This window comes from Cucurbita pepo, chromosome LG13 (assembly GCF_002806865.2).
Source record: "Cucurbita pepo subsp. pepo cultivar mu-cu-16 chromosome LG13, ASM280686v2, whole genome shotgun sequence".
Taxonomy (NCBI): domain Eukaryota; kingdom Viridiplantae; phylum Streptophyta; class Magnoliopsida; order Cucurbitales; family Cucurbitaceae; genus Cucurbita; species Cucurbita pepo.
In genome coordinates, this window is record NC_036650.1 from 2,018,367 (window position 1) to 2,042,932 (window position 24,566).

The 24,566-nt window shown below is 36.2% G+C and overlaps 4 protein-coding genes across 9 annotated transcripts; 2 read left to right on the plus strand and 2 right to left on the minus strand.

The window, feature by feature from the left end:
- The first annotated feature begins 359 nt into the window (after nucleotides 1-359).
- On the plus strand, nucleotides 360-4,933 carry LOC111808873. 4 transcript variants are annotated; one of them, XM_023695091.1, is made up of 6 exons: nucleotides 360-513; nucleotides 865-1,933; nucleotides 2,138-2,196; nucleotides 2,484-2,612; nucleotides 2,912-3,047; nucleotides 4,281-4,933. In XM_023695091.1, exons 2-6 carry the CDS (start codon nucleotides 1,229-1,231, stop codon nucleotides 4,629-4,631), a joined length of 1,380 nt encoding a protein of 459 aa, XP_023550859.1. In that variant the 5' UTR covers nucleotides 360-513; nucleotides 865-1,228; the 3' UTR covers nucleotides 4,632-4,933. The 4 variants fall into 4 exon arrangements, with proteins under 4 accessions (XP_023550859.1, XP_023550860.1, XP_023550861.1 ...); XM_023695092.1 differs by having other exon boundaries at nucleotides 1,013-1,933; XM_023695093.1 differs by having other exon boundaries at nucleotides 1,216-1,933.
- A 1,154-nt stretch (nucleotides 4,934-6,087) lies between these two features.
- LOC111808200 (probable prolyl 4-hydroxylase 12) lies at nucleotides 6,088-8,834 on the plus strand. Its single transcript, XM_023694044.1, has 7 exons — nucleotides 6,088-6,315; nucleotides 6,548-6,670; nucleotides 6,775-6,832; nucleotides 6,912-7,013; nucleotides 7,916-7,973; nucleotides 8,056-8,228; nucleotides 8,303-8,834. Exons 1-7 carry the CDS (start codon nucleotides 6,245-6,247, stop codon nucleotides 8,663-8,665), a joined length of 948 nt encoding a protein of 315 aa, XP_023549812.1. The 5' UTR covers nucleotides 6,088-6,244; the 3' UTR covers nucleotides 8,666-8,834.
- Nucleotides 8,835-10,080: 1,246 nt separating this feature from the next.
- Nucleotides 10,081-16,657, minus strand: LOC111808181 (kinesin-like protein KIN-10C). Of its 3 annotated transcripts, XM_023694013.1 has the most exons (18): nucleotides 16,320-16,657; nucleotides 14,842-15,007; nucleotides 14,490-14,690; nucleotides 14,178-14,367; nucleotides 13,867-14,075; nucleotides 13,522-13,775; nucleotides 13,372-13,417; nucleotides 12,371-12,445; nucleotides 12,180-12,239; nucleotides 12,042-12,095; nucleotides 11,882-11,954; nucleotides 11,677-11,787; nucleotides 11,297-11,589; nucleotides 11,169-11,215; nucleotides 10,981-11,002; nucleotides 10,830-10,898; nucleotides 10,450-10,488; nucleotides 10,081-10,359 (listed from the first exon to the last, which is right to left on the minus strand). In XM_023694013.1, the coding sequence occupies exons 1-18, from the start codon at nucleotides 16,526-16,528 to the stop codon at nucleotides 10,312-10,314; spliced, it is 2,166 nt and encodes a 721-aa protein (XP_023549781.1). In that variant the 5' UTR covers nucleotides 16,529-16,657; the 3' UTR covers nucleotides 10,081-10,311. The 3 variants fall into 3 exon arrangements, with proteins under 3 accessions (XP_023549781.1, XP_023549782.1, XP_023549783.1); XM_023694014.1 differs by lacking the exon at nucleotides 12,180-12,239; XM_023694015.1 differs by lacking the exons at nucleotides 12,180-12,239; nucleotides 12,371-12,445.
- A 996-nt stretch (nucleotides 16,658-17,653) lies between these two features.
- Nucleotides 17,654-24,030, minus strand: LOC111808184 (short-chain dehydrogenase TIC 32, chloroplastic-like). Its single transcript, XM_023694022.1, has 8 exons — nucleotides 23,875-24,030; nucleotides 22,210-22,441; nucleotides 21,270-21,349; nucleotides 20,997-21,150; nucleotides 20,035-20,113; nucleotides 19,505-19,589; nucleotides 18,524-18,570; nucleotides 17,654-18,025 (listed from the first exon to the last, which is right to left on the minus strand). The coding sequence occupies exons 1-8, from the start codon at nucleotides 23,978-23,980 to the stop codon at nucleotides 17,852-17,854; spliced, it is 957 nt and encodes a 318-aa protein (XP_023549790.1). The 5' UTR covers nucleotides 23,981-24,030; the 3' UTR covers nucleotides 17,654-17,851.
- Between the last annotated feature and the right edge of the window lie 536 nt (nucleotides 24,031-24,566).

Sequence of the window (24,566 nt, forward strand, 5' to 3'; positions counted from 1 at the left end):
TTTTATTAAAAATAAAAATTTAAATAAATAACGAAACAATTTGAATATTACCTTTAAACATTTTAAAAAGTTTCAAAAATAAAAAATATTTAAAACGAAATATTTTTAAAAAAAAATTGAAAAGAAATATTTTTTTATTTTTTTAAAACGAATTTGGAGTATTATTAAAAAAATTTAAAAACTAAAAAATATTTTAAAATTTAGAGATATGTTTTTTTATTAATTTAACGGAGACGCAACACGTGGGAGGACAGAAAAAGGGTTAACGGTCGTAAAGGATTGAGACAAATCGCGGTGCTGTGAATAAGACACGTGGAACTTCTAGAGTGCCAAAATTTCAGTCTGAAAGTTCACACACACGTAGCCACTAACCAATAATTCACAATTTTCCCCCAACAAATTCTCTCCCTCTCAAGAATCCAATCCACCATGTTCTTCTCCAGATCCAATTTTCCCCCAAAATGCACACAATCTCCCAAATTCCTAAGCCCAAAATCAGACGTTGACTTCCAGGTACAATCTGTTCTTGGCTAACTTTAGATTTATATGCATTTCGGATTTGAGTTTCTACGAATGGTTCTCGAGGGAGTTTATAGCTAAGTCCACAGCATTCACTCAGTTTCCTCTGTCTCTCTTGTTAATTTGAAGAAATCCAGCGTTTAATTCCACATTTTTCCATATTTGAAACTCTGATTCTTAGTTAAGAATGTTCTTGTATGATTCTGATTCTCAAATTATTGACCGGAAGTGTGAATTTGTCCCTATCTTCTTCGTTTTCACTTCCGTTGCTTCTGTTTTTTGCTCTTGATGCTCGAAATTTGAAACCTAGATCTTCCGTTGTTTTCGTGTTCATCCCTAAATTAGTTTAGCTCCATGGGATTCAGTGATTGGAAGCTACTGGAAGGTTCATATGGTATTGGTTGATGAATGAATTCCCGCATTCAAGTATTTGTGTTCTTCTCTTGTTATTTGATTCTTTGGAAAGAAGTTAAAGATTTATTTTCTTGTGAAGTATGCTTTCTAGTTCGCCCAAAATGATCGATCGAAATATTTTGAAGTTCTTCGGCGCCCCATAATCATCTACCACCTGTTATCAACTCCAAGACTTGTATCAATAGAGCTTGTAGTTTCCTTGCATCAAATTTCTTTATGTTTCTTCATAACTCGGGCATTTACTAGAAAAATCTGTATGATCTATCATTCCTTTGAGCTTAGATCATAGGCAACAATGTCTATCATATGTGGTGTACCTATCCTTGAGTGCGTATGCTGTCTGGGATGTGCACGTTGGGTGTGGAAACGCTGTCTCCACACAGCTGGTCATGACAGTGAAACTTGGGGCTTTGCCACGGCCGATGAGTTTGAACCTATTCCCCGAATTTGTCGATATATCCTAGCTGTGTATGAAGATGATATTCGAAAACCTCTTTGGGAACCAGTTGGTGGGTATGGAATCAATCCAGATTGGTTAATCTTGAAGAAGACATACAAAGATACACGAGGGCGGGCTCCTCCATATATTTTATATCTCGATCATGATCATGCCGATATTGTTCTTGCCATCAGGGGATTGAATTTGGCAAAGGAGAGTGATTATGCAGTTTTATTGGACAACAAGCTGGGGAAGATGAAATTTGATGGTGGATATGTTCACAATGGGCTTCTGAAGGCAGCTGGATGGGTTTTGGACAGTGAGAATGAAACTTTGAAGGATTTGGTGAAGAAATATCCGGATTATACCTTGACGTTTGCTGGGCATTCTCTTGGCTCTGGAGTAGCAGCCATGCTAACTTTGGTAGTAGTACAGAATCACGAAAAATTGGAAAATATTGATCGGAAGCGGATAAGGTGCTATGCTATCGCTCCTGCTAGGTGTATGTCCCTGAATTTGGCTGTTAGATATGCAGATGTCATCAACTCTGTTGTTCTTCAGGTAAACTACAGTTTTTTTCTTTAGCTATCATTTTCATTATAAATCGATATTGTATTCTGTAAAAGAGAACAATCTTTTTTGTTGTACGTGTACAAAGTCCCGACTGTTCAAAAATATTTTTTGATTATCGTTTATTGAAGCTGAATATGTGTCAAATTTATACTTGCATCTCAAAATGTAACGGCGATTATTATACTGGACCAGGATGACTTTTTACCCAGGACAGCCACACCCTTGGAAGACATTTTTAAGTCACTCTTCTGGTATGGTTCAGGATTCATGACCCTTTATGGTGTTAACTCCTTTTACGTTGTTGACAACTCGATTGCTGCAAGCATGGAAACTAGAGCTCTATTCTTGCAATGTGAACTCATTCTTATATTAACGCTCATTGCATAAAAGTGAAAACAAAATCTATGCGTTCTTATGAAAAGAATAAATTGGAAATGGTAGTTTAGATTTATTCAGTGTGATTCTTAGTTTCTCAATCATCATTTGAAATTCTCTTCCCAACCATGAATATTCATAAATTGTTGTGTTTCCCTTTTAGTTTGCCATGCCTTCTATGCCTGGGGTGCCTGCGGGATACATGCATATCGGAGGACAAGATGCTTAAAGATCCGAGAAGACTTTACACACCCGGTCGACTCTATCACATTGTTGAGCGAAAGCCCTTCAGGTAAATGCCATGTATTTTCCATATTAAGTTGGTTTATGTAATGGAGAATTCATGTTTCGTTCAAACAAGAAAATGTACCACTTAATACCGGGCTTGTTGTGTGGAAAGGAATTAACGTTTTATTGCGAGCATCTGTTCAAAAAGTTGAGATTCTGAGTTTATGGCCTTCCCTTACTTGTTGTGTGGAAAGAAAGCCTCTCTTAACCTTATCAATTCTTAAAATGTTGGCTTTCTGACCATTGAACCGGAAACATGTCCTGCTCTAACATTTGAATGAATTCATCTGTTTCTTGCGAAAGGTGTGGAAGGTTTCCGCCAGTTGTGAAGACGGCCGTCCCGGTGGATGGGAGGTTTGAACACATAGTTCTTTCTTGTAATGCAACTTCTGACCATGCTATCATTTGGATTGAGAAAGAAGCCAAATGGGCCCTGGAAGTAAGTTTCATCATTCAACCAAACTTTTATGCTGATTGCTTGAAGTTTAATGAAATTTTGGAATATGAGCATTCTTTTGCATTTCATTATATTACATTTTCATCTGCGGTTCACGTTTCCCTCTCTATAATTGTCCACGAAGTCGAAGTTGCCATTGGTGAATCAAATGTTAAGTTGTCACCCCACATCCCTCTCTATAATTGTCCACGAAGTCAAAGTTGCCATTGATGAATCAAATTTTAAGTTGTCACCCCACATCCCCGAATCGCACGCTCGAAAACTGCTCGAGTAATTTGCTATGGTGTGCTGCGAATTGAATTCCGATTCTTTAAAGTTTGGTGGACGCTGTTTATCTTGATCGCTTGAACTACTTTTAGATGTTGTATATCAGTAGACATAGATGGGTGCTTTTGCCGATTTCTTCTCGAAAACCAAGACAATTATTGTTCTCTTTGGGCTTTACCTTTTAGGCTTTTCCTCAAGGTTTTTGAAACGTGTCTTTAGAGGTTTTGAAACGTGGTTCTCACAATTCACCTCCTTTCGCTACCCAGTGTCCTCGCTGACACTCGTTCCTCTCTCCAATCAACATGGGATCTCGTAATCCACCCCCTTCAGGCCTAATGTCCTCGTTGGCACACCGCCCGGTGTCTGGCTCTGGTACCATTTATAATGGCCCAAACCCACCGCGAGCAGATATTGTCCTCTTTGGGCTTTCCCTCAAGGTTTTTAAAAAGTGTCTGCTAGGGAGAGGGTTCCACATCTTATAAAGAATGCTTCGTTCCCTTCTCCAACCAATGTGGGGTCTTACAATCCATCCTCCTTCGAGGCTAGCGTCCTCGCTAACCTTCGTTTCTCTCAAATCAATATGGATCTCACAATTATTAGACATGTTATTCCTTCAGTTTATCCTTCAGTTTACTGAAAAAGAAACTATCTGATATCTGATCTACACTGTTTATTTTAGATTCAGGGCACAAAGATCAATGGTTTCTTTCTGCACTGCGAAAGTTTAAGATCCATGATCATTCAAAACAAGGAGTTCCACCATCTTATGATTAACATGAAGATTATCATCATTCTCCCAAATTTAAAATGTCAAATTTTAGCTGCCTTATCTTGTTCATTGAATGTATTCATGTGAATATAATGCGTGTATTGTCGTAATTTACGTACAAGTACAATGAAATCATTGCTGAAAAACGAAAAACATCCATCTGCTTCTGTCAACTTCAGTTAATGCTGGAGGATAATAAGGTCATGGAGATACCACCCCAACAAAAGATGGAGAGGCAAAATACTTTAGCAAGAGAGCACACTGAAGAGTACAAGGCTGCATTGCAGCGGGCCGTGACGTTATCTGTGCCACATGCATACGCACTTTCCCCGTATGGAACCTTCAGCGAAACAGTTGAAGGTGAAGAAGAAAAAGAAGAAGAATCACCAGCATCGAGTGGAGGGTCATCGAGGAAGAGGAAAGAAACTTGGGATGAACTGATCGAGCGTCTTTACGACAAGGATGACTCAAGACACAACAAGAATGAGTCGAGATACACCGTGCTGAAGAAATCATTCAGTAGTATTTGACCCTACGGATTATATTCATTCATATCAATACTTGGTTACCTGATGAAGCTTCGAGGATGTCGATTTTCTTGGATTCATCCGAAGTTTGAGGCGTGATGACGTTCAGCAATTGTTTAAATTCAGGAAGTGAAAATTGGTAGTGTGTGGAGGTAAGCTAGTCCATATTTTTTGTTAGGATTAGCTCATTCTATACAATTGTTTAAATGTTTGAGTATATTATATACCAATAGCTCTATGTAATAGTTGGTGACCAAGCTTCACATTCTCATCCACTAATACAAGATCCATGCTTCCCTTTGATATTTGCTTTTGGACAAAATATACTTCTGGTTGCTGAAGTTAAGTTTCGTAAGAGACCTTTTTAGTCTTGATTTACGACCATTCACTCTAATGAATGATCCAAATGACGGACTAAATTTTATGTACGAGTTACAATAGATATTGTTGTCTTGCATGAAATAGATATCGTTGTCTTGCATGAACTTGATCCAACTTGATCCAACTACTGTATTTTAAGGAGATTTTTTCATTAAATTCTTTAAAGGATGTGTTTTTTAGCCCAAATTTCTTTGTAATGTTAGTAAAAAATGGCACGAGAAGAGAATGGTGCGAAGATAATATATAAAACAAAAGTCGTGTAGTTTGAAAGATGGCATAAGAAACAAAACAAGTTGGTAAAAATTGTACGATGACTTGTTGTTCAGGTCAACGAGTATACACTCTTAAGAATATTTTTAACAAGTTACAACTAGACCATTCCGAGTGAAATATTATATTGCAACATCTGAAAGAATATTAATATTTTTCAAACAATAGGATTTATAATTTTTTTAGCAAAAAAAAAAAAAAAAAAAAAAAAAAAANAAATGGGTATATTTCTCTAAATTTTATACTTTTTTTCAATTATACCCATAACTTTTCAAAAGTTTCAATAATACTCTACAGAAGTCTTGAAAAATGTTCTGTTTTTTATTTCAATAATTCCTTTAAATTTTTAATAATATTTAAAAAATAGGCTTAAAATTTAAAAAATTCCATTAATACTCTTCTAACTTATTTTTTAAGTTCAAAAACATTTTTTATTAAAAAATATTAATAAAATTTTAAAAATAACATTAATCTCTCAATCTTTATAAAAGAAATTTTATTTTATTTTTATCATCCAGATATAAAAAATATATATATATCATTACTTTTATCTATAAAAAAAATAATTTAAAATTATCATCCATATATAAAAAATATATATATATCATTACTTTTATCTATAAAAAAAAAAATAATTTAAAAGTATTTTTGAAAATTTAAAAATAAATGTGAAGTGTATTAATAAATCTGTTCAAAATTTTTAATATTTTTGAAATATTTTGAAAAAATTAAAGAGTGTTTTTGAAATGGAGTATTAATAGTTTTTATTTTTATTTATTTATTTTATATTTTTAAGAAGTTGAAGAAAGTGGCGGTGGGATCCAGATTCATGGAAGTACAGAGGAGACCATGGATTTGTTCAGCAGCAGCTTCCTGAAAATCTGTATCCACAACTTCTAATTCTTCGTACCTTTTCAACTTCCCCTTCCTCGTCTCTTCTTTTTGGATCTTCGTCTCACCCATCTATGGATTCTCGTCTCAACTTTTTGCTTCTTTTTGCGGCTGCATTTTCATTCTCCAGCTGCCTTGCACAAAGGTGATTTCCGAACGCATTTTACATCTAACTCCGGTTTTACAGATCCGCCTGGATTGGATTCTCATCAATTTTGTCTACGGATGAACGAATTACAATCCGAATTGTGTTCTAATACTGATTTTTGTTTCACTGCATGATACTGAAATTGTTGAATGATTTGTTAATGCATGGCTGTGTTTGATATCGTGTGTTTTTCGTCTTTCTCTTGAATCTGTTCTGTTCTTTCTGCCAGCAATTCGGTTAGTGGCCGGAAGGGTTTAAGGGACCAAATGGTTAACAGTGGACATTTGAGCTACTCAAATCATTTTGAAAGAATCGACCCGTCACGAGTTGTCCAAATCTCTTGGCAACCAAGGTCAGGTACTTGCGAGTCTCTCATATGATTTAGAATTATCACATCAACTTCAGAGCATATTGATTAACTTAGAAGAAAATCTGATTTAACTTTTGTTGCTTTAGGGTTTTCTTGTATAAAGGCTTTCTCTCAGATGAGGAGTGTGATCACCTTATTGCTTTGGTACTTTTCTGCCCTGTTCTTGTTAGTATCATGAACATGATTAAGCTGTTTCTGACTTGCATTTAACTTTTGGGCTTAGGCTTCAAACTCTGAAGATAAACCTTCTAGGAGCAATGCTGGTTCCAGGAACACTGTCTCAACCAAATTTCTAGGCAATTCAGGAGCCGTTTTAAACACAACAGTACATTCCTGTGCCTTTTGAAGTTTATGCAATGGTTTAGTTGTACACCTAGAGGTCAAATTTATATTTCATAGCATGAAATTTGCTTCTCTTGTTTTCTTGAAGTTTTTGTTGAATTAGCATACTTTTCAATCTTGTATTGTTTTCTGTTAGTTTCTACATGTGAGCAATTATACAGAACATCAGTTGTAGAAGTTTTTTTGGTCATTGTTGTTTTATTTATTTCCAGTGCTGTTTTTCAAAATACAACTATAAACGCACGCGGATGAACATTTTTATCTGTGCTTGGCAATTTTTCGAGTTAAATTTGCCGTTCAATTTATTTTCCATTGAAATATGCTGATATGTTCAGTCTAAAGCTTTCTGTTGATATGCTCATACAACCTTTCTTTTCATTCCTTCAATTTTCTTGATGGATCACATTTAGGATTGATGACATTTCATATGCAATCAACTCGTTCTAATACTCATAGAGGCATGCTTTGTTGCTATATTTTCCGGGGAACCGATAGGAGCTTGATAGGGATCTCAAACAACTCTATCTGCAAATGTCCTATGGACGCAAACATGATATAGACACTAAAAATGTGATGGTAGTTAGCATATCCTATGATAATTTATGCAAGATTTCGAAATTATTGTTCTTGATGACTCCACTTTTAGTTGTTGGAATCAATTATCTTGCAAAATCTATAACAAACCATGGCTCAAGGGAGGAACTGTGGTTCCTTTTTGTAGTACCTAACTTTTCTGTTCATGGTATGTATGTTTTGTGGAGCTTGTCAACTGCTTCTTATAGTAACTAAGCCTTGTCAGATAAAAGCTCCGAACCACAATGGTCGGTCTATTTCAAGTTTCTTGCAGATTTATACTTCGTTTTCTTATTTGGGTTTGTTTCTTAGGATGATATCATTGCCAGGATTGAAAATAGAATTGCGGTGTGGACTTTTCTCCCAAAAGGTATTTTTCTCGTCAGTGCTGTATTGAAACTGGCTTGGCCATCTGCATTTTCCTTATTATTCCCCTTTCATTTGATCTTCAGATCATAGCATGCCTTTCCAGATTATGCAATACGGGGGTGAAGAAGCAGCAGGGCATAAGTACTTTTTTGGCAACAGATCTGCAATGCCATCCAGTGAACCGTTGATGGCCACGGTAGTTTTGTATCTATCAGATTCGGCTAGCGGTGGTGAGATTCTGTTCCCAGTATCAAAGGTGAGACGAAATACCGAAAGATCTATGGCCATAACAATGTACTACTCATGACTGGCTTCTTTTCAATGCCTCAGGTAAAGAGAAGATTTTGGTCAGACCGGAGAAAGAAAAACAACTTTCTGAGACCAGTGAAAGGCAATGCAGTTCTTTTTTTCTCTGTTCATCTTAATGCTTCTCCAGACAAGAGTTGCTACCATTCCCGAACGCCAATACTCGATGGGAAATTGTGGGTTGCTACAAAATTCTTCTACATAAGACCAGCAGCCACTGGGAATGAACACGCAGTTGAATCCGGTGTAGACGACGACTGCATTGATGAAGATGAAAGCTGCCCCAAATGGGCTGCCATCGGCGAATGCAAACGAAACGCAGTGTTCATGATCGGTTCTCCAGATTACTATGGCACATGTAGAAAAAGCTGCAACGCATGTGGATAAATAACCAAGTAATTCTTTACCCTTACTGATTTGAGCAACTTTTTGTTTATTTTTTCCTATTTTCTTTTCTCCTTTTGTTATTTATTCATTTCATCACATCCGTAATGGAAAGATGGAACCTGGAATCTTTTAAAGGAATTAGAAAGTGCATTAGCTATTGAACCTGGAATCTTTAGTTCATGTTTTTATAGATTTTTACTTGATTATCCTTTAAACTATGCTTAACCAATTGGCTGCTTGATTATCGAATATAAATTTAGAAAACCCAACAAAGTTGACTGAACAAGTGAAATCAAACCTATTGTTATTATAGGATCATCCCAATTTGGTTGGCCTTTTCAGCTTTGCCTTCATCTGATGACATATTCGCAAAAAACAAACCTTCAATTTTATTCATTCATGTAATCTATGGATGTGTTGTGTAAGCACTAACGCCTTAATTTTTTTGTTGTCATTTTAATATTTTTAAATTTTTGTTGTCATTTTAATATTTTTATGAATTCGACATGAGTGAATAATAATAAAATTGAAATTTTCGTTATAAATGTGATGAAATGTCACAAAAGTATCGTTAAAATACCGTGAATGTGGACTTAAAATTAAAAATGATGAAATGCTTATTTGTTAATTTTCGTATGAATTTGTAATTGTAATTCTTTTAGAGAATATTCTTTGAAAGGTACATCTACCCTTTCTCAATGCATTTCTTTAGACAAAGATTCCGTCTTCGGCCCTTTCTCAAGGCATTTCTTTAGACAAAGATTCCGTCTTTTCCTCTTTTCGAACATGGAGTGTGACCCATGTTTGAATTGAAATTGAGATATTGATGCTTCTTCCTCTCTGAATCCATCTGTTAGAGGTATTCTAGAAATGTATGCGATCAAGTAAATAGCTCGACGAACGAATGGATCGGATCGTATTGAAAAATGGAAATATTTGTACAAGTTATACCTTTCGTTACCACTTTGTTGAAAATCAAGGAATAAAGAATTATACATCAACACGACCTTTCATCTATATTTTTGTCTATACTTATTTAAAACCTTTAACGTTTGATTGTCATTTTTAGAACCATTTTTCCTCAAATCAAATAATTCACACATTTCACGTTTGATTAAAAAAGATTCATTTACAATTACTTTCTAAATGTTTTAAAATAATTTTTAGGTGAGAAAAATGTTTCTAATCTTAGAAACTTAAAAACGTGGTGATGATAATTTCAAATAATTTATGATAAATTATTATCCACACTTGTTTCAAATTCCAATAGGTTTCATACTACATGGCTTCACTTTATTTTTGGATACACATTTAATTTTTAAAAAACAATCAAACAAATCAACATATATATTATTTCTTAGTATTATTATTATTATTATTTAATCAATTTCGATGAAAAATAACTTCAATATACCCAATTTTTAGATTTATCCAAATGAAATCAATTTCTGTATATATATGTATGTATATATATACACACCAAACTACACATGAAACAATATGGGAGGTGCCAGTTCACAATAATTTTAATTAGGAGGGCAAACTACTCAACAGTATGTGTTGACAGTTTCAGGTTAATTATATCATCGTATAATCGCAGCAATTGTTCATAGAAAGGAGAGATTTCTTCAGTTCCCTTTGGGCTCCTAGTTGAATAATCGCCCAGCAACTTCCTTTTTCATCATTTCCTTAATCTGTATACACCAAAATAACCACTATTGAAGCTCTGCAAATAATGCTTTTTTTGTCCTGCAATTGAAAGAAAGAGGATTGGGAGAAACTACCTGCTTTGCTGATAGACCGATCTCCATTAAATCATCGAGCTGTTCAAATGAGGCACACAGAAGAAAATCTCATGTAAGTCTGTGACTTAACAGCATCGAAGAATAGTTGATGTAATATATTCGTCGTTCGATAACAATTTGGTTTTTTTAGAACAAAAAATGGTATCATGGCACAAAGATAAGACTTGATTAAATCTCAAAACCAATTCGTGTGGGGGTGAGGCACACAGAAGAAAACATCATGTGAATTTGTGAACTAACAGCAGCATTGAATAGTTGATGGTTGATGGATTATATTGGTCGTTTGAAAACAATCTTGGCACAAAGATAAGACTTGATTAAATCTCGAAATCCATTCGTGTGGGGGAGGGGGGACTCACACTTCTAAAAGGCTGAGGCGATTCTGCACGAAATTCAATAATTGATGTCGCTCTCTTCTCTCCAATTCCCTGGAGTAAAAAATTTTCCTTAAAATCTTTTAAAAGGCAACAATGATCAGGAGTTGAAAAGACAATTGTAAAAGATACTTACTTTCAATTTTTTAAGCTCTTCCCTGTGAAGAGAGAATAATAGAACAAAGAAAAGAAGCTTGTCAAACATGGATTTAGAAGATACAACAAAATACTTTCGAGTACAGCCTATTGGATACAGTCTTACTAATATTGTAAGATGAAGCAAAGGAATATATGACATAGAAGCAACTTTAAACATCAACTTACTTGCTAGCTGTGTTTAGAAACCTTAGATAATCTTCCACAAGTGACTTCTGAAGAACCAAAAAAGTCAAGAATTATATTTAAAAAGCCACGGGATGAAGAAATTTATAGAACATTGTCAAAAATCTAACCTTCACACCGGTACTGCGCTGGCTGAATGTTTCCCAAGGAGTGGATGGATTTACAACATCTTGTTCATTGTAGACGCGCAAACTCCGTTCCATGGTTGGAGTTTGTGGTTCTGTAACATCAGTAAAGACTAAGCCATAGGGAGCATTATTATCAGAGACCTTTAAGCACGCCCGTGTGGAAGAACAAACTGATCTCCAATTGTTGGATAATGCTTGTAATTGTGCACTTAATGGAGGAGATTTATCTTCATTGATCGTACTACAACCATTGTTTTCCTTGTCCAAGTCTGAACCTGTAACATAAACAAGAATTTCATGTAAAATATAAAAGTATTTTTATCAACAGAACCAGCAAAGTTGATTATATTGCTGCTTCCTACTTTGAACAACAGACAGACTAGTGCTACTTGTCACGCCAGGTGTGCTTTCCACAGGAAGTTCATCAACAATATTGATCATCGAACAATTGTTTCCGTCATTGATGTTTGGACCTATAATCAGTTCGAAAAATATATAATTTACATATATACACATCGAACGGGCCACCCACCCCCTAACATGCACTTCGGTACAAGATTATCATACCATCTCCAGTGGCAGATAATGCATTCATGCCATCAATGATTCTTCCAGGATCATGATTGCTATTCGAAACATCCTATATAAACAAAAAATAAATGTGTAAGATATCATAACACTTCCGTACAGTTTGATTGTACAGTTTACTACAACAATAGATGATCACCTTTGGCGCTATGGTAGTTTCTACTGCACTGGAAATTCCTGCGGCAGAGAATTCCTGAGAAATACAAAATATCTTTAATGAAAAAACAATAAGGCATGTGTTCTTCGCATTATAGAACCTGGAAATATATTTACGTGCCTTTTCCAATGCAGAAGTACATTCTTCTTCAGGCTTTAGAGAACACGGCAAAGGATTTGCCTAACAGGGATAGTATTAAGTTCGTCATGCATTAGATTGAAGGGGTCGGGGATGGGGAGGGAATAAAAATAATTCTATTGTTGTGCATGAACAAAATATCTGGTTGGACTATAACTCGGTCAGTTAACTACCTGGTCCACAACAGAAGTAGCTTCTTCATACTTCAGAGGTACACAATCAGAAGATGCGCTTGGCAATTGAATTTCCTAGAAAGAGATAAAAATGAGGAACACATCTCTAAGACATTCGGGAGGGGGCGTGGAAGGAATGTCACAAAAAAGACAGGCACAAGTTAAAGAAAAATTTCTAGATTCCTCCTATTGACTTCTTGAATTTATCATGTTAAGTATGTTCCATCATAAAATGCTTGCCTCTTCATGCATTTACGTTTTAAATTGTTGACATGACATGACTCTGACATTTGTCATACAGGTTAATGTCCTTGTTTTTGGTACAAAACTAAGAGAAAGTCACGAGCAGCGTTTGTAAAGAATTAAAAAGAAAAACCAAAACCACTTCTTTGTAGATGCACAAACAAGCTAGTCAAATATTCAGTAAGTAGATTGAAGAAGGCAAAAAGAAAATGTTAGTTAACTCAAGTCTGCAAGTCTATTTTTAGTAGTTTTAATTAGGCCAGGATCCTAGTTTGTTGATGATACCATACTTTGAGTAGGTTAGCTTGCTATATTTGGAGTTAGTGAAGTAAGTTTTGTGGAGTTAGGTTAGCTGAGTAAGATGCTGTTTTTATGTTTCATTCATACATATAGGTTTAAATCATTGGAGGTAGTTGTTCTCACTTATATACTAAGAATCTTCCTCTTATCTAGTCAATGTGAGACTTCGATCTGAATCTATGAGACTTCAATCATATTCCAAACATTTGGTATCTAGCTTTGTGTAAAAATTTTCCATTGCTCAATGTAGTGGAGCTATATTTTGTGATGTTGGAATCTTGAACCACCATATTAATTGAGTTAGACAAAATTTCCTCAATAGAATCTACTTCCTTCAAATTTCCTCCATTCATATCATATTCAATAACAGAATGTCAACGGTAAAATTACTATTTAAAAGAAATGAAAGCAATTCAATATCATTGCATAGTATCTTAACAACAAAAGAAGATAGATACCTTGTCCCGTTTTCCCAAATGACTTGTTGCATCTTCAAACAACTTCCTTCAAATTGGGAATAAAAAGAAGATATACAAATTAGTAAACATTCATATAAATATCCATTCAGGTTCAGTTCTAATTTCTATATATTGATCTTCTCTTCATACCTTCCTTTTATTGTATAGGAAGAGGCTGTACTAACGCTTGCCTTCTTTTCAGAAAAATAAGATCGGGAGATGGTCTGCTTCTTTGCAGTTGCAGAAACGCTCTTAGGTATCTGGTTTCTAAGTGATGAATGCACCACAGAATTTGTCGAGCTCTTTATTTTCCTAATGGCATCTGAAGCAACCCGCTTGGTTACTTGACAAGATCTAGCCGCCAAGTTAGCCATGTAGATGGAGTCTTGGCAAAATGATGAATTCTGTAATGAAAAAATAATGGTGAAAACAAGGACGGTCATGTAGAACGAGTGAGAAATAGGAAAGATCTAAAAATCAATTAAAACCTCATACCAAGCAAGAAATCATCAAAATTTTGCTTTGCGTTCCACCCATGGATTCTTGCAGAATGCGTGTAAGCTTACTTTCTCGATATGGCACATGGTTATCATTAGAATTCAACGCAGAAGCTACATTTAGCAAGGCGTATGTGAACTTGTTAATTTTACTATTTTCAACGAGGCTAGTGCCATCAGTACTTTTCCTTCTCGCATCTTCATAACCTGATATAGGAGTAGAAAGATAAAAGATTAAACCAAGTATAAAATGTAATTGAAATACTTTTTCCTACAATTCTTTGACCGGCCTCATAAATTTAACTATACCAGCCATGTCAACAAAATTCATCTTGGCAACAGAACGAGCATCCGAAGCAGCATCATTGGTAGATGAAATATGCACTATCAAGCCACGGTGGCTTCTGTGAGGGGATTCATTTGCAATCTTTTGCCCTTGTTTACGTGAACTAGAACCCAAATATAGTTCGTAGAAGTCTGACAAGGATTTCACTGGAATCTGAACAACAATTAAAACAACGTGAGGATTAGAAAATTTCAACATACAAGGTAAATAATATTGAAGGCCAAACCAATAAGCTTAAAATTTTTGGATACAAAGGCAAAAACAGAGTAACTTGCCTGCGAAAGTCCCTTAAGTTGTATTTTGCCATGACCGTTATCCAATACTAAAACTGTTGGTCGTTTCGGATCCAGTAAATCATAAACATGGTCCACATGAACTTCATAGTACGATATGAAAATTGACTTCCCTTTTTCTTTGGCCATTAAAAGTAATTCATTCATGGATAATGATGCCAAACCCGGTTTCTCAATAGTACCCTGCAAAATGTATGGTCTAATTAGTACGCCAAGTAAATTCAAAGATGAAGATGACAGCAATTGGTAGAGCAAAGTAATGAATACTTATAGGAAACCAAGTTAGAGATAATACGAAATAATAGAAAACAGAGACGCATGTTCAAAGTTGCACCTGAATCGTAGAAGTTTTTCCAGTGCCTCTTGCACCATATGCAATAACGGTTGCATGATGACCTTCAAAGACTCCAGAAATCAGAGGTTTCACCTCTTTTGCATATATTTTTTCAGTGTCTTCATTCTGCTCATAGCAATAATCTACTTCATAAGTCTCCTTACGACTGCAAAGTGAAAGAATTGTCTTATTCCACCAAGAAGATGCAGGAAGAACTATAATTAAGCTTTGCATTCAACAATTTGAATTAAACTGTCTAGATCTTCTCTTTTCCTCTTTTAAGGAGGATGATCCTATCCTATTGTTGTCTCTAGCTCGTTTTTTTTTTCCTAACGACATATTGCTTTGCTGCCAGTCAGCATTGGTCAATGATAGGCTTTCAATACCCAGGAATTCTGGATTGCTGAGTAGGCCAAACTCAACTTTACACTGAAACACATTCCAAAATATTGATTTTGGCAGGCTTCAATTCCACCAACCAAACAAATTTATAAGAACGATGAGGAAACTAAAGAATAATCATGAAAAATGTATTGCAGGTGATAAGCTTCGGTTAGGATGTTGAAAAAGGTAAGAAGCTAAAATGACAAAAGACAGTGAGGGACTGTTTCTATTGATGTAATCTAGGTATATCCAAATTACAGAGTATATAATGCAGCAACTGTCTAGTCATTTTTTATCCGCTCCCTCTATCATGGGTTCTTGAGATTACAACCGCACTGTGATATATGCTTACCAACTTAACACTTCTATCCAAATATTCTTTTTGGTAGTTTGACAATCTAGAAAGCAAATCTTTACCATTTTTTCTTCCAAATGAATGCCACAATAGATTTTTTAAAAAACAGAGAAAAATATATACATAATCTCACTATTTCTAGGGTATCTTTAAAACTTTAAAGTATTGTTAATTTATTTTAGATAACTATAACAGTATAAATATTAAATTAGAATTTAATGTGCAATATTAAATTACAAACTTCCCAAGAAATCTCAGAAAAGTAATAGTTCATAATGGATTGATTGTAGACTTGATGGAAGTTATGAGCATATTAAATGAAGTATTTTCTTTCACAAAAACAAACATCAGAAATGTAATAGCCTCCCCATAGGTCAAATTTTACAAACTTTCCAAGAAGTTCCCAGAGACGTAATAGTCCATACAACTTATCTCCCATTGATTAACTTTACAATTTGGTGGTAGAAAAAAGTAATAATGATCAGCATAAACCACAATTTGGATACTTCCCATTTCGCACATAATAACAAAATCATTCTTACTGAATTTAGTTTCTTCTTTTTCTCAGTACTTCCCCAATCGATTCCCGACTATCACAAATCACAGAATCCACAAAAAATTAAAAAAAAAAAAAAAAAAAAAATCCATAATTCAGAAAAAAGTAAAGTCGAGAAGCATATATTTCATCTAACTTATGTATACAAGGAAAAAAAGGAACAAAAAAAAGAAAAGCAATCACCTCACTGGTTGACCTCCGAAAGAGATGGTTACAGAGTCAGAAGCATCTCCGTCAGGCTTGTTCACAGAGATCCACGACGCCATAGAACCTCCATCTAGTACCTGATCAGCGAAGCTTTTAATCCTTGCGACCACCCGCACCTTCCGCGCCTCGTTGAAACCCTTGGGAACTCTTCTGAGCTTCGACTCGACTTTCGCAGACGAATCCATGGAAATTAGGGTTCCGGAAGGATGAATTTGGGAAAGAAACTGAATTCGGATGGAAATTGAAGAGAGAAGAGAGAGAGAGAGAGAAGCGAGACTGATTTTATGCTTTGGTGTCTGAAATTATAATTCGGGGAAGAAATAAAGTAGCCGTTGGGCGTTTCAAAATTTGATTTATTGGCGCTGGTTGTGCTGCTGTGACGCTCCTTCAAAAGTGATAATCGAAACGGGTCGGGTCATGAATCGGGCCTCGTTTGGCCCAATGAAATGTTAAACTCCTTAATTTGGAAAATTTTAAAAAATTAGGGAAAATTTATTCATAATCCTAAATTTGGTAAGTTTATCCATTTTTACCCTAAACTTTCAATTTTATCGATTTAAACCTCAAAACCTCAAAGTCGAATAAATATATCAATTTACACGGTCGATTAAGTTTCATCGATTAAGTTTTTGTTTCAATTTCCATTATTAAACCTCAAAACCTCAAAGTCGAATAAATATATCAATTTACACGGTCGATTAAGTTTCATCGATTAAGTTTTTGTTTCAATTTCCATTATTAAACCTCAAAACCTCAAAGTCGAATAAATATATCAATTTACACGGTCGATTAAGTTTCATCGATTAAGTTTTTGTTTCAATTTCCATTATTAAACCTCAAAACCTCAAAGTCGAATAAATATATCAATTTACACGGTCGATTAAGTTTCATCGATTAAGTTTTTGTTTCAATTTCCATTATTATTATTATTATTGTATTTTTTAAATAACAGACAATTGAACGGAATAAAGAGACGTTTTTTCTCGCTCCGTTTCTTTGGAGATTTTTCGTCTGACATCGCCACCAGGGTATTGTTTCTCTTTTTCTTTTACTTCTTTTCCCTTTCGTTTCCCATTCAAATATACAATGTTGGTGTTAATGGTGTATGTTTGTAACAATTCAAGCTCATTACTGATAAATATTGTTTGTTTTAGTTTGGTACGTATCGCCATCAACCTCTCGATTTTAAAACGCATCTACTAGATAGAGGTTTCTACACTCATAAAGTGTTTCATTCCCCTCTCCAGTCAAGGTGGGATCTAATGCAATATAGCATTGGATATCAACTAATAATATCGGTTCGAGAGCACTATAATTCAGGGTTCTCAATTTGAGAACTCTTTTGATCTATGACTAACAATGAGCACTATAATTCCGGGTTCTCAATTTTAGAACTCTTTTGATCAATGAAAAAAAATTGGAAGATGACATTAGGAGAAGATTGTTATAGAACATGAGCTCTTAAGCAAGTTCCGAAGCACTGATATTAAGTTTCTGAAGCACTGATATCAACTTTCTGAAGCAGTGGATATCAACTTTTGGGTGAAGTCCCATAGTTTCTTTGCCAATTCACTATCATTAGCTTGTGAGCTTGCTTTGGCAACGTTCCCATCAGCAAAATACTGGCCACTGATACCTTTCATTTGCGGATGTAATGCAACATAGCATGTCGTCGCTGCTCCCTGAAAGCAGGACGATAATTACAATTGTTTCATCACCGTAAAATATATCGATCGTGTTTTCTACTATCTAAGTGTGAATGATGGAATATCGATTACTCTTTAATTGTCTAATTAAAAAGCTTAAATAGATAATGTAACCATTCTCATATAAGAACGAACGTAATAATTTAGTAGTACGTAAGAACTTAGTATGTTTTAAATGAAACTTGTGTTAGACTTTTCGAGTTAATAAACACAAGCATCTGGGGCTGTTAACTGAACCTGAAAATTGCTCAGGTAAAGTTGAAGTAAAAATTTTGGTGAGAGTTAATTTCACCCCTACAATGAATGAGAATAAAGAAGACATTTTACCATGAGGGGCCTCAATAAAAAAAAAAGGGTCAAAAATAGAAAAAAAAGAAACCCTAGCAGAAGCTTAAATCAAGTTGATTTAATAAACAAACAAAAGGGAGAGGCCTATAAATTTGTGTATATAGCTTTTCTGAACTAGATCATTACCTGCTGTACATTCTTCATGACATGTTTACCCACAAGGCCAAGAAAACCTGCATGAAATTTGGGACAAAAACAAATGAAAAGTATGTTTATTAAGACATGTACCAGCAACTTCGTAACCGCCCGAGCCCACCACTAGCAGATATTGTCTTGTAACAACCCAAATCCACCGCTAGCAGATATTGTCCTCTTTGGACTTTCCCTTTCGGGCTTCCCTCAATGCTTTAAAACGCGTTTTCTAGGGGAAGGTTTCCACATCCTTATAAATGGTGGTTTGTTCTCCTCCCCAACCAATGTGGAACATCACAATCCATGCCCCTTCGGGGCCCAACGTCCTTGCGGGCACTCTTTCCTTCCTCCAATCGATGTGGGACCGCCCCCAAATCCACCCCTGTTTGGGGCCTAACGTCCTTATTGGCACACCGCCTTGTGTCTACCCCCTTCGGATAACAGCAAGAAGGCTGGCACATCAGCCAGTGTCTGGCTCTGATACCATTTGTAACAGTCGAGATCCACTGCTAGCAGATATTGTCCTCTTTGGGCTTTCCCTTTCGGGCTTCCCCTCAAGGCTTTAAAATGCATCTGCTAGGGGAAGGTTTCCACACCCTTATAAATGGTGGTTTGTTCTCCTCCCCAACTAATGTGGGACATCACATGTCCTCTTTGGGCTTTCCCTCAAAATTTTTAGAACGCGTCTACTAGGAAGAGGTTTCCACACCCTTATAAAGAATGTTTTGTTTCCCTCTCCAACTGATGTGGGATCTCACAATCTTGACACGGGAACACTTAGACAAAAAAAAAAAGTAATAGTGCAACAAATCATATTGAGAAACAGGCAAAAAGTCCTTGAAGATTCTAAAACCATGTTGTTATCACCAAGAATCACAGTAGTCAAATGCTCTAAAACATAAGAAAAATGAGCTGAATACAGAGCTTTATGAAACCGATCAGATGACGATAATGTCAAGGTAGAAGATTTGATACCGTTGATGAGGCCGTGATAACGAAATAGATTAGTAGGAATGGCTCCAGGATGTAGTGAATTTGCAGTTATATTCACCCCTTCTTCCTGTTTTAAGAAGTAAACGATTGCTCAGCGATATTGTCTGTTTACACTCCGCAGCTAAACCAAGCAGAAAATGGCAGAAACAACACCAAAATCTGGTTTCAATGCAAGTGTTAAACTACTCTATCATAAAACCTTAATATAACCGTGCCTAATGTCACAATCCACGATGCGATTATGCCCCGAAAAATTCATCGAGAACGATGACTAATTTAAGTGAGGGAGAATGTCACAACCATATTATGAAGAGAGTAAGTTGTGATCCTCACGTCGGGACAAGCAAAGCGGCATCCCTCAAGAGGCGTCCATCTGGCCACGTGTGGGCCAATATGGAGGAATTCTATGATACGACTGAGAAGGACGGTGCATCATTCCAATTGCATCATTTTTGGTGCCTAAATTTATAAAAATTATATTAAAGAGAGAGTTCGACAAACATGTCACAAACCTTCAGCTGTCTTGCGAGTTCGGAAGCATGCAAAATATTAGCAAGCTTTGATTGACCATATGCAGAAAGACCATTATAGCTGTATAGAATGAATGTCAGTAGAGATTATATGGTTCAAATTTGTCACTGTATTCACTACAACCATAGCATAGCAATGATTATATGCAGGAATTTGATTCTTAATTTCTTCAATTTGGGGTTATAAGTCATAAAGTAACAAGGAAATAATCATCATATTTGATGGTGTGGACGTCCTGATGAAGATTGTTGGTGAGGAGTTCCACATTGGCTAATTAAGGAGATGATCATGAGTTTATAAGTAAGAAATACATCTCCAGTGGTATGAGGCCTTTTGGGGAGACCAAAAGCAACGCCATGAGAGCTTATACTCAAAGTGGACAATATCATACCATTGTGGAGGGTTGTGATTCCTAACATGGTATTAGAGTCATGCCCTTAACTTAGCTATATCAGTAGAATCCTCAAATGTCGAACAAAGAAGTTGTGAGTCTCGAAGGTGTAGTCAAAAAGTGACTCAAGTGTCGAACAAAGGTGTACTTTGTTCGAGGGTTCCAAAGAGAGGAGTCGAGCCTCAATTAAGGGGAGGTTGTTCGAGGGCTCCATAGGCCTCAGAGGAGGCTCTATGGTATACTTTGTTTGAGGGGAGGATTGTTGGTGGGGAGTCCCACATCGGCTAATTAAAAAGATGATCATGGGTTTATAAGTAAAAAGAATAAATCTCCATTGGTATGAGGCCTTTTGGGGAAACCAAAAGTAAAGCCATGAGAGCTTATGCTCAAAGAGGACAATATCATACCATTGTGGAGGGTCGTGATTCCTAACACGTCCCTCCGACTCCTCACAAACCTCTAATAAAAACTGACCAATACGCCCCGAAGGAACCATGCATTAGCTTATGCTGGGAGAAAAGGAATTATAGCAAAGGGTGAAAGAAAGAGAACCCTGATGGATCATTGATTTTGTCAAATCGGATGCCTTCACGATATGAAAATTGGTGTCGTCGCGATGAGACATTGACAATCCTTCCTTCTTTTTTGCTTTCTGTTGCTGTCTTTTTCAATGTCTCCAACAGCAGATTTGTCAAAAGAAAATGTCCTGCAGAGAGAACTATCAGGTACTAGGACACCATAGGTAAAAAATGACTAGACCGTCAATTTTCTATCATCCACTACAAAAGAGAGTAACAATCAGTCCTTCTCTATTGATGTACGTACCCACATGGTTTGTTGCAAACTGCAACTCTATCTTGTCCTTCGAGAGCAAGAACGGGGAGGCCATGACTCCTGCATTATTACTGTAGAACAAAACAGTGTCGCTATATAGAAGGTAACTACTAACCTAATATGCACATATACAAGCACTTAGGCAAGGACATATGAAAGAAATTAGTCTTACTCCGTAGACTAAATGAAAGGACAACTTGAATTAGAGAAACCACATATGCAAAAATGGTATGTTCTCGTGAGATCCCACATTGGTTGGAGAGGGTAACGAAGCATTCCTTATAAGAATGTGGAAACCTCTCCCTACCATGAGGCTGACGGCGATACGTAACGGGCCAAAGCGGACAATATCTGTTGGCAGTGGATTTTGGCTGTTACATATGGTATCAGAGTCAGACACTAGGTGGTGTGCTAGTGAGGACACTGAGGCCCCAAGGAGAGTGGATTGTGAGATCCTACATCGGTTGGAGAGGGGAACGAAGCATTCCTTATAAGGGTGTGGAAACCTCTCCCTAGTAGACGCATTTTAAAACTGTGATATGTAACGGGCCAAAGCGGACAATATCTGCTAGCGGTGAGCTGTTCCTTCCTTTGACTACTGAGGTAATCTAAACAAAGGAGCTTCTTCTTTCATGTTATTAATGTTAGGTACAACTCATACTAACTATCCTAGCACCAGCGTATCCTTTATTTCATTTCTTCTGGAACAATACAGAGATACCAATGAGAAACTAGAGATGCCATCTGCATCATGTATTATATTTGGAAAATACAGAGATGTTCTTACATCACTCATATTATTTGTTAATAACAACATAACTCCACACAGTGCCATTTGATCTGAATGCTACATGAAGATAATAAGCTCGCTGATGGAATGAGAAGATTAAGATATTCAGATAGCAAATGTAACATAGAATCCACATCTTACACGAGAATGTTCAGTGGAAGACCTGAGGAATTGAAATTTGATGCAAAATTCCGAACAGATGCCATCGAGCTCAAGTCCAACTCCATGGTATCAACTTTGGCAGTTGGGTTTTCCTTGACAATGGCTTCTTGGACCTTCCTACCAGTTGCTACATTCCTAACAGCCATTACGACACGTACACCGCGCAATGCAAGGACACGAGCAGTTTCACTGCCAATGCCACTTGATGCACCTGTGTTAATGCAGAAGACCTTATGATGAGAAAAAGGGAAGCACTCAATATGTACATTTGAGCTCTAATTTTCATCACGCACCAAAGGCAACTCCAAAAGAGGATGCTAACTATACCCCCTCAGCATTACCCTCATTGTCTACCCATTAATTTACTCTTTGATCGGTAAATATATTTCAGGATGGTTGGGAGAGGAGTCCTACATCGGCTCATTAAGGGGTTGATCATGGGTTTATAAGTAAGAAATACATCTCCATTAGTATGAGGCCTTTTGAGTAAACCAAAAGCAAAACCATGAGAGCCTATGCTCAAAGTGGACAATATCATACATTGTGAAGGGCCGTGGTTTTAAAATGGTATCAGTCATGCTCTTAACTTAGCCATGTCAATAGAATCCTCAAATGTCGAAAAAAGAAGTTGTGAGCCTCGAAGGTGTAGACAAAAGTGGTGAATAAAGAGTGTACTTTGTTCAAGGGCTCTAGGGAAGGAGTCGAGCCTCGATTAAGGGGAGGTTGTTCGAGGGCTCCATAGGCCTCAGGAGAAACTTTATGGTGTACTTTGTTCGAGGGGAGGATTGTTGAGGATTGTTGGAAAAGGAGTCCTACATCGACTAATTAAGGGGTTGATCATGGGTTTATAAGTAAGGAATACATCTCCATTGGTAAGAGGCATTTTGGGTAAACCAAAAGCAAAGTCATGCTCAAAATGGACAATATCATACCATTGTGAAGGGTTGTGGTTTTTAACATGGTATCAGAGTCATGCCCTTACCTTCTCCATGTCAATAGAATCCTCAAATGTCGAACAAAGAAATTATGAGCTTCGAAGGTGTAGTAAAAAGTGACTCAAGTGTCGAATAAAAGGTGTACTCGATGGCTCCAGAGAAGGAGTCGAGCCTCAATTAAGGGGAGACTGTTCGAGGGCTCCATAGGCCTCAAGGGAGGCTCTATGGTGTACTTTATTCAAGGGGAGGATTGTTGAGAATTGTTGGAAGAGGAGTCCCACGTCGACTAATTAAGGGGTTGATCATGGGTTTATAAGTAAAGAATACATCTTCATTGGTACGAGGCTTTTTGGATAACCAAAAGTAAAACCACGAGAGCTTATGCTCAAAGTGGACAATATCCATACCATTACGGAAGATCGTGGTTTCTAATAATATATAACTTAGGTCAATCAACAATGAAAGCAATGAAACCCAGTAACGCATATGCAAGCTCTAAGCTAAACGATGGCCTTGAACAATGAAATCTGCAGGAAAAACTATCAGAAAAACACAAAATAGAGAGCAAAATAGCCACGCCTCAACTCCATATTACTCTTAATTGAAATCTGATAAGAAACTGGAATGAGTAACAGAAACAAAATTCATAAGAAATGGGGCAATTCGTTCAATAAATTCGACAATGGAGCAATGGAGGAAGTAAAATGACCTGTAACAATGGCGGTGAGACCTGTCCCATCGATTCCTTCTGTAACTTCTTCAGCTGTGGAAGAAGCGGAGAACCCAGATGGCCCTTTCCTGCTAAGAAACCACATCCCCCTCTCTATGTCCAATCTTCTCAGTGTCTCGCAACTAAAATTTTCTATGCAATGTGTTTTTCAAATTTAAAAAATATTATTCAACTCTAAATTTTGATCAAATAAATAAATAATAATAATTTAATTTATATAATAGGCACAAAATAAATAAAAAATTTTAATTTATGCATTAAATTGTCGTAAGTATTAAATTTAGACCATTTTATTAAGATCACCCATAAAAATTACCGTGCAACAATTCTTACGCTAACGTAGACTTCTTCAAATGTACGCTTATAAACTCATTTATCACAAGTGAGCGAGTCTTAATCATGAGTGAGTGATCTACATGTGCGAGGTTGTCCTTTGATTTACACGAGCCAAATTGACTTTTGCAACACATTCAACGTTTCTATGTAGAATAAATAAATGATAGTTTTCTTAAGTGCTTATCTCGAAACTACAATAAGGACACACTCAAATTACGATTTCGCTTTTTAATTTTGAAAATTGTGTCTAATAAATTCTTAAACTTTAAGAATTTTCCGTAACACCGTGTGTTTTAATAGATCTCTCAATTTCTATTTTTAGTGTTTCAACTTTA

Excerpts from the sequence above, each read along its gene's own strand:
- LOC111808181 (XM_023694013.1), bottom strand. The coding sequence starts at position 16,528 with ATGGATTCGTCTGCGAAAGTCGAGTCGAAGCTCAGAAGAGTTCCCAAG. Across the intron at positions 14,368-14,489 it reads AACTTAAGGGACTTTCGCAG|ATTCCAGTGAAATCCTTGTC; the intron begins GCAAGTTACTCT and ends ATTGTTGTTCAG. Across the intron at positions 11,788-11,881 it reads ATTATCTGCCACTGGAGATG|GTCCAAACATCAATGACGGA; the intron begins GTATGATAATCT and ends AACTGATTATAG.
- LOC111808873 (XM_023695090.1), top strand. The coding sequence starts at position 1,229 with ATGTCTATCATATGTGGTGTACCTATCCTTGAGTGCGTATGCTGTCTG. Across the intron at positions 1,934-2,137 it reads TCAACTCTGTTGTTCTTCAG|GATGACTTTTTACCCAGGAC; the intron begins GTAAACTACAGT and ends ATACTGGACCAG. Across the intron at positions 3,048-4,280 it reads AAGCCAAATGGGCCCTGGAA|TTAATGCTGGAGGATAATAA; the intron begins GTAAGTTTCATC and ends TGTCAACTTCAG.
- LOC111808200 (XM_023694044.1), top strand. The coding sequence starts at position 6,245 with ATGGATTCTCGTCTCAACTTTTTGCTTCTTTTTGCGGCTGCATTTTCA. Across the intron at positions 6,316-6,547 it reads TCCAGCTGCCTTGCACAAAG|CAATTCGGTTAGTGGCCGGA; the intron begins GTGATTTCCGAA and ends TCTTTCTGCCAG. Across the intron at positions 7,014-7,915 it reads GAGCCGTTTTAAACACAACA|GATGATATCATTGCCAGGAT; the intron begins GTACATTCCTGT and ends TTTGTTTCTTAG.
- LOC111808184 (XM_023694022.1), bottom strand. The coding sequence starts at position 23,980 with ATGTGGTTTCTTAGCAGGAAAGGGCCATCTGGGTTCTCCGCTTCTTCC. Across the intron at positions 22,442-23,874 it reads TCTCACCGCCATTGTTACAG|GTGCATCAAGTGGCATTGGC; the intron begins GTCATTTTACTT and ends GCATTAACACAG. Across the intron at positions 18,571-19,504 it reads TTATCACGGCCTCATCAACG|GTTTTCTTGGCCTTGTGGGT; the intron begins GTATCAAATCTT and ends AATTTCATGCAG.